Source organism: Seriola lalandi, unplaced genomic scaffold (assembly GCF_002814215.2).
Source record: "Seriola lalandi dorsalis isolate HSWRI2012SDOR001 ecotype SW California unplaced genomic scaffold, Sedor1 jcf7180002053930, whole genome shotgun sequence".
NCBI lineage: Eukaryota > Metazoa > Chordata > Actinopteri > Carangiformes > Carangidae > Seriola > Seriola lalandi.
The window spans coordinates 354,335-363,034 of record NW_019524483.1 but is presented as its reverse complement, the minus strand read 5'-3'; the positions used below and the strand labels follow the sequence as shown (position 1 = coordinate 363,034).

Genomic DNA, 8,700 nt, shown 5'->3' with positions numbered 1-8,700 from the left:
AAGACACACTGTCCTTGTTCTGTGCAAAAAAGCAGCTGAAACTGAAATGGTGCTTTACTAGTCAGAGTAAGTCAAATCAAGTGGATATCTTCCAGAGGTCCAGTCTTTTTAGCGTGAAATCCCCCCTTTGTGTTCAATCTGCAGCAGCTACGTACAAGAAAAAAACACTAAGAGAGAATCCAAACTAAAAAGATGATGACTTTGGGAAATACCTGCTTGATTTGACTAACTTAGATGCTGAATCCTCATTAACTTCAGATGAACATCTGAATACACTTGTTTTTTATTGATAACATCATTTTTATATGAGCTAAGATAAACAGTCCTGTGTCCAATGTGACGGTGTGAAAGGAGTCACTTCATCTGAATCTGCAGTTCTCCTCGGCTTCACAGATCTTTATGGAGTTTCAGCTCGTTGTTTATCCGTCCCATCTGCAGCTTTAGGCTACTGGTTTGCTTCACTCTCGTGGCTCTCAGAGCATCGTTTTCAGCTAAAAAAAGAAGCTCTAAATTCCCCCTTTTACAATACGTGCTCAGCACCAAACAGCAGACAGACACAGTTGGCAAGTAGCTGGTGAACATAGTGGAACATTCAGCAGCTAAAGAGCCAGATATTTCCAGCAGGAGTTGGTAGAGACCAAAATACAGAACTAAAGAAAGAGTGAATATTGAAATCACATTCATTAAGTTGCCAGAAGCACCAAACACCAAACGAGTGATAATGTTGCCACATCCTGCTGGATGTGTAAATCAGCAACTGTTCACATGTTCAGCACATCAATTTAACAGGTGATGATATGCCAAAGTCAACTTGTTTCTGCTGCCCCCAAGTGGCCAAAACATCCGCTCTTGCTGGTTAAAGAAGAAGAAGAAATTTGTCATCGCCTGAGGGAACACAAAAGAAGAGGAGGAAGACGGGATCTCCTCATAGTCAGTTTGGAGAGGAGGAATAATTACAGAGACTAATAATTCTTTCATTGAGCTGGAGACGGCCCACAGTGACACCAGTGTGATCATTTTATAATAAAAAAAATTTAAAAAATGAAATAACTGGGGACCCAGAGTTTACAGCTTCAGCCCGGACTGGTTCAAGCCTGGTGGCACATTGTCGCAGGAGTTTAACCAGTAGCTCCGGAGGTCAGCGGTGGCTGCTGCAGGGTCACTGCACGGAGCTCATTAATGGTCCCAGTTATGTGGCAGCTGTGTGTTTGATGTCACTCATTACGACAGAACACACCTCTCGTCCACACACACACACACACACACACACAGAAACACACAGAAACACAACAGTCATTAGGCCTGTCAGCCTTGACCCCCCCTCATCTCTCTCACCTCTTTCTCTCTCCTTTTCTCCCACACTCCCGCCATTTTACCTCATACAGAGGCAGGAAATCTTTTAATCTGGTGGTGAACTGGACAGTACAGTACCAGAGCGCAGAAACACACACACAAACACACAAGTATGCCACTTACACCTGTCCTCTCCCTTCCATCCATAAACACTTTGTACAGTATGTTTACTGTCACATTTCTGCCCATGTACACACACACATTCACACACTCAGAGAGAGAGAGAGAGAGAGAGGAGAGAGAAGTGGAGCGCAGATTTATGTATTGGTTCATTCTGAATGGAAACTTTTGTTCAGCTCTCATGTTTGCTGGTGTGCCAACCAGGCCAAAGCTTCAGTTATGAAATGAGAGGAGAAACATTTATCTACAGCCACAGAGGAAGACATCAAAGCCTGACCTGGCACCCACATACATACACTCCCACACATATATGTACAAACATATAACACAAACACACCAAATCAGCCCTGATTATGCCCTTTCTGCAGTGCGTTCATACGACACCAACTCCACTGAATTTATCCGTCTGCTCATAAGCTGCTGGCAGGTGACTGAGACTCTCCTAAGCTTGAGTGAACTATGAAGAGTTCAGGATTTATATTTTGGCCTCAGAGGAAGGAAACTCACGAGACTTTAGCTCATCAGTGGACTCAGTTACTGTGAAGAAACACGTCCTTACAGAGACTTTAGATTTTGCAGTGGCAACAGTTTTGCTAAGTTAAGTACTTCTTTAAAATGTTGCCAAGGCTTGCCGTTTTGACCTTTTGCACAGCAGAGTTAGGGTTACAGTCAGTACTCATTGACTTAATAATTGTCCTCATGACTTCATTCAGCCATAAAACTTCAAAATAGTACAAAATGTATTAAAGTATGAAAACTGACTTTTGATATTTTCAAAAAATTAAGAACCAAGTAACTTTTTTTTTCTTAGAAATCGTGGTGGAGGTCAAAAGAAGTGTTGAACATTTATTTGATGTATATTTTATTGTGATAACTTCAGATTAGCTTCTATTAAAAGTCAATATATTGTTGTTCGGGGGTGACAGGGACTAATGTGCAAAAATGCAGCATAGATAAACAAGTTCAAGATAATTACCACAAAAATATCCCTTAACAAGTTGTAAAAATGATTAGAGCTGAAACAGTTGGTCAGTTGTTCTAAAATGAATTGGCTACCATTGATAATAATTTCTGAAGCAGAAATTCACTAGTTTTACTAGTTCTGTAGTTAAATGTGAATATTTTCTGGTTTTCTTAGTCTCGTGGTAATCAACTGAAAATCTTTGGTGCTTATTGCCCGATGATTAATCTGTCGATCAAGAAAATAATCCGTTGATATAACTCGATAATGAAAATGACGCTGTGGCCCTACAAGATGTGTAATTATTCTCAAATTTTTTTTTGCAAAATCAAAAATGAAGTGTCATCCTCTTTCTCTGTGTGTGTGTTACTCAGGTGGCAGGCCGACGGTCCAGACAGGTGTTTGAGGTGGAGCCTGTGGAGGGGGTGTGGTCTGTTTGGGGGGAGTGGTCAGAATGCTCTCAAACCTGCGGGATTGGCATCTCACAGAGGAGCAGGAAGTGTTTACCTCCTCCACCTCCACAGTCTCCTCCCCTCTCCCACTCCCCTCCTAACTGGGCGGGGTATCTGCCCGGGGGCATTGGAAGTCCTGTCATCTCACCTGTTCGCCCCTACTACCCTCCTCGTTACCCTGGGCAACACCCACCTTATCACTCCCCACCAATCTCTGCCAATCGCACCCCAGGATTGTCTCTGTTTCGGAATAACCCCGCAGGAGGAGGAGGAGCTCCTGTTCCTGGACAGGCCAATCAAGCTCCTCCTTTTTACCAACCAGAATTCTCCCCAACCAATCAGGACCATGTGTCTGTTTACCGATCACCCTATCACGCTCTTTCACATGGCTACAACCAGCCGGCAAGGATCATCAGGAGACCAACCAGTCCAGGAGCAGTGAGGGGTGGAGTAGGAGGAGGAGGAGGAGTAGGAGGAGTAGGAGGAGGGAGCAGAAGGTCGGTCTCCAACAATCGGGAGGGTCTGCTGGCGAGGAGGTGAGACTGGAAAATAGAAAACAACCTGACATACGCTTATCACACATATATTAGTATCAGCAAATATGATGGCAAATGAATAACAAGAAATCAGACTAAAATAAAGTAAAGATAGAGTGGGGTCCATCAGACTTTTTGAACTTCACTGTATGTTTGAGATAAATTAGGAGCAACCATTACCTAGTTGACAAAAAACAATCTCACCACAAGAGCCATTTAGCAGCTGTTCCAGAGCTTTCACTCGTGTCACACAATCTTCCTCAGCAGATGGAGTTGCTAAGTTGTGATGAGTGTAGATGTTTTACATTTTCTACATTTCCATGATAAATGGGCTACATCTGCTACGTCTACATCTGCTGAGAAACACTGTGTGGTTTGATCAAAAGCTCCAGAACAGCTACTGAGTGGACCCTGCGGTGAGACTGTTTATGTCAACTGCTGTTGGTCAAGCGTGAACGTTAAGTCTCACCTATTATATAGTTTGTCTATCAGAAAGTACTGAAACGTTTATGTTTTAATTGTAAAATGTCAAAGGTCAGTGACAGTGATTTAACTGATTTCCAGATAATTGAGGCTTATACATCTTCTCTGCAGCTCGAGCTCGCCTTTTCCAGGAAAAAGTCTCTAGCACACAGGAAGTGAGTTTTGCTTTGCTGGCAGTAGCAACGGTGGCTTGTTTAAGATAAATAAGAACAACACAGTTGTGAGGATGAGCAATAGCCACCACATCTGAGCAGGCAAAGAAAAGATTTGTGATCTCATCACAAAGTACAATGAAAAAACTAGTTGTAGAGCAAAGACATCACCAGAATAAAATAAAATGCTGATTCTCCAGGGCACCATCACAGGTGCTAGTAGTTACAGTGTTGACATTGTTTAGGCATTAGAGAGCGTTTGTTTACGACGTTTTGAGTTTTGGGAGTTGGAGTTATGCCCATCCGTGCCTCTCGTATTTGCTGTGTTATTTCATCATTACTTCTGGTTTTTGTCATTCAGACAGGCACTGTCTGTTCACCCTATCTGAACATTATCCTGACTTTCTGTTTTCGTCCCTGCTTCTCGCTCGTTCTGCCATTCTGTAAATCTTTCTCTCCAAATTGAGTTTTCTCTGTTCCTTCTTCCCTTTTTTTTTTTTTTACCCTCTTTCTTTTTGACTCGCAGGTCTTCCTCCATCCTTCCAGGTCAATTTGGGTACGGCAGAGTCCCCTTCTCTTTACCTCTGCACCGTCCAAACCGACAGGCTCGCCACACAGACAACGGTACTGACACTGCAACGCCAGCACCTGGACTAGCTGTGAATGAGGACGAGGCAGAGAACAACAGGAGAGAGGAAGAGGAGAGGGGGAGTGATGGAGAAGACAGGGAGGGAGCGAGGAGAGAGGAGGAGGAGGAGGAGAGGAATGTAGAGCAGGAACGCACAGAGTCACCTGCTGCTGAGGAGGTCCCCACAACGACCACAACAACTGGCAAACCACACCGCCATGTTGACAGACCCTCACACTCCCATACAGAGCATGTGCGGGGGAGAGAGCGAGTCCCACCATCTCACTCCTTCTCACGCTCCTCATCACCATCTGCATCCAACCGCCACCGGTTTGACTGGCACTCTGTCAGCGCTCCACCTCCCATCGCTTCACCTTTTTCCCCTCCTCTCCACCGCCCCAGCCCGGTGCACAGGGACAGGGAGCTCCACCCAGGCTTCAACCCACAGGCCCCGTCCACCGGCAACATCTACCCTCTGCAGCACCCCCACGTCCCGCACCTGGGGGTGGAATCAGGCAGGGATGGAGGAAGAGCATCTCCTCAGGTCTACAGATGCCCTGGCCCAGAGAAGGAGTACCGCAGGTGCTTCTCACAGGTAAAATCTTCACCTGTAAACCCCGGAAACAAAAGGAATATTCCACCTAATTTACTGGCTTCACTCCCTCTTAACAACTTCAGTAATTCACTTCGGCTGGCCATACACTCACCTCTGCTGTATTCAGCTGCATCTGTATATAGCCTGCAGTTGTTCTTGATTTATATGCATGCCATGTGTTGAAGGGAGCAGTTAGGCAGCTGTAAAACTAAGTAGTTGAAGGTCAACAGAGTGTATTTGATAGGCAGATCATTCCCCAGCTCCAACACTAGCGGGTTCTCTGTGAGTGCTTGGATAGAAAATGTTTGCCCTTGCCTCTGCTACTCCGAGGCATGTGTGTGTGTGTCCTGGGTTACAACCACAACACACACCTCAGTTGATATGCTATACACGTGATTGTATGCATGTGTCTGCGCTCAGTATCTCCGTGAATGATTGCACATGTGTGAGTATAGATATGTGCCAGAGCCCCAACATATGTAGATGTGTGTGTGTGTGTGTGTGTGTGTGTGTGTGTGTGTGTGTGTCAGTAGCAGAGTGTGTATTGATGTCTTGTCCTGGCTTGGGGCCTGCAGTGATGATTGGGGTTGCGACCCGCTCCATACCTCTCAGTGCAGCACAGTGAACGCATTATCAGTAGTAAAAGTGTGTGTGTACGCGTTGCCAAGAAGAGCAGCCGGAGACACAGACGTGGTCGTGTCAGATGGGCCGACTCACCCTCAACACACAGGTGAGAAACTGGGGTCGACCTCGCTGTAACTCAGGTTTCACTGACACAGGAATGCCACGCTTGATTTCACTCAATTAAATGTGAGATTGAGAGTGAACAAGGTGGACGGAGTTTTTTTCAACTACACAGTGAGTTTTTAATGACCCAAGTGTTTCTCTCAGGAATCACATCCACGATTCAATTTAATTAAATTGATATATTAAATTGATATATTCGTAATATATGGTGTGGGGGTGGGCGCCCTCCGTTCTCAGTTTGAGGAGCTGCACCTGTCCTGGCAAATAAGTGTGACACATTTCTATTATGTTAATCAAAATCAGCTCAGCCAATATCACACTGGACTAACTTGCACATTTTCCACCTTTTGCAGTGGTTGCTTTAAATTAACAACCAATCAATCAACTGTCCCTGGAGATCCGGTAAGAGCCGCAACATATGAAAAGTCACTCGAATGTTTTCCTGTTTTCAAGCACTACAACAAAACCTGAAGCGCTGCACCTGTATTTAGCGAAGGGTTAACTAGTTAAATAGTTAAAAAAAACAAAACTGATCTATGGTGCCTGTGAACTTATGCATCATGCATGGAGGGTCATGGATTAGATGGATGAATATACAGTGTTTTATCTGATCAAGGTTCTTGTACAGCTGCTTGTTTTTAGACAATAACATTTAAGAAGTTTAGTTCTTTCTATCAAATGAAAAAAACAATTGTAAAGAAAATCAGGTTTTAAGTCCCCAAAGTCATGTATTGAAAAAAGTGTTGTTTTGATATCAGTTGTGAAACTCGATTATCATATTGGTAACAATGTCGCAGTTTTTCAGACAATACTTGGATCTACAGGCAACACCACAAACGTCCCTCTAGGGCTTATTCGTGATATTTATAAAAACACCAAAATACAGTGATCAAAAGTTTCCCTCCCGCTCTGGTTTCATGGAAAATCAATCACACCATGGACGCAGGAACAGACGCATGAAACAAACAGAAGGAAACTCACCCATAGTCCCTTTAAAGATTTGATCATGGGGACAAAAATACCCAGAGGGACATGTGACCGGGTTATTTAATCCAGCAGGCCACTCATAGCAGGACCGTCTTAAGCGAGAGTGTAGAGGGAGGTGATAAGATTGACGTTAACAAATACCACAGACCCACACATTCACACACACACCTACAAACTTACACATTTTCCCTCTCACACATCACATCTACAACTGGCCTCTCATAAACGGGAAGTAGTCACTTGAATCCGGGGCCAGGTTGGCACTCTCGGGCTCTTGACTTTTCCTCTCTTTAGATAATTTGGCAGCCTCTCTTGTTGTCTTTCATCCCCCCTCTCTCTGTCTCTGCCTGACTTTGTGTGATAGTCCCCATGTTAAAACAGATTTAGTTGCTGGCAGAGCACATGCCCTCTTTGTGCCAGCAGCGCTAATAGCAGTCCTGTGACGGCTGAGCCTGACTCATTGGGTTACATATTTACCCAGCATTAGCCTCTGCAGACTTGTTTGCTGCTGCAGTAGAGTGCATTTTTACATGTCTTATCATTGCTTGAAAATAATTTTAAAATGCTGATGAATGAAGGACTTGGTCCAGGCTTGTATGCACTGTATAGTAGGTAAGTGTGTGTGTGTGTGTGTGTGTGTGTGTGTGTGTGTGTGTGTGTGTGTGTGTGTGTGTGTGTGTGTCTGTGGATGAGGGAGTGAGCCAGACTGAGTGTGACACATCCTATTATCTATTAGGTGTGTTTGTCATAACACAGGGCGCCTGAGGCCCATCACAAGTGTGATTGGCTGTGTGTATGTGTGTGTTTTTACTGTTGCGTAGAAGCAAGTTGGGAACCAAGAGAGGGACAGAGGAAATGAGAAGGGCAAAAGGGGAAGAGTGTGTGTGTGTGTGTGTGTGTGTGTGTGTGTGTGTGTGTGTGTATGAGAGAAAGAGAGTATAAGGGGAGGGTGGCAAAGGAAGTGACGCAGTTAAGTAGTAGTGAAAGAGAGTACTGTTTTTAGAAAATCTGCACACAGTAGAGGGAGGGTGAGCTAAAGGGCAGAAGGTGGGGAAGGAGAAACACAAAGAATAAATGGAGATGAAGGCTGGAAAGGATGAGTGTTTAGGTGTGTATTAAAGGACGTACAGAGTTGTATTAGTGGAGGAGGCAGAGGAGTAAAGGCAGGGATGGTCAGCTGCAGCAGCAACAGATAGAGCAGGATAGAGAGAAAAAGAAATCCTGCAGGAAAACAAGAGGAAGCTTGTGTCAGAGGAAGAGAGGGATTCATGGAAAAGTGTGTGTGTGCATGTGTGCATGTGTGCGTGCGTGTGTGTGTGTCTGTGAGAGAGTTTGTATATACTGTATGTGTGTGAGCGAGTGCAGAGTGTAACCAGAGGAGAAGTCGTTCTGTCAGAGGGAGGGGGGGGGGTGGAATTTGAGAAGAAGCTGCCTGAAACAAAAAAGAAGAGACACACCAGCTTGAAACAAACGTTTCACAGAGACACACGAGGCTCTTCTTGCCCTTTGCTTTCAGCCTTCCGAATCTTCACCCCAAATTAAGATTATTCTTTAAGCATACCCTCTTGCCTTAGCTCCTCTCTCTCTCCTCCTCTTTGGAGTAAATATTTACCAGGAGTCACTAACAGTGCGTGCCTCTGCAACAGCAAGTGAGAGGAGATCAGAGGCATGTGGATTTAAGATGTG

General features: G+C 44.6%; 1 protein-coding gene across 2 annotated transcripts in view; it reads left to right on the top strand.

The window, feature by feature from the left end:
* Positions 1–8,700, top strand: part of adamtsl4 (ADAMTS-like 4) — a 35,449-nt gene that overhangs the window by 2,285 nt on the left and 24,464 nt on the right. For both annotated transcript variants that reach the window (XM_023402350.2, XM_023402351.2), the window contains exons 3-4: positions 2,809–3,422; positions 4,584–5,280. In XM_023402350.2, the coding sequence (XP_023258118.1) occupies positions 2,809–3,422; positions 4,584–5,280 (1,311 nt within the window). The remainder of the gene's footprint in view (positions 1–2,808; positions 3,423–4,583; positions 5,281–8,700) is intronic.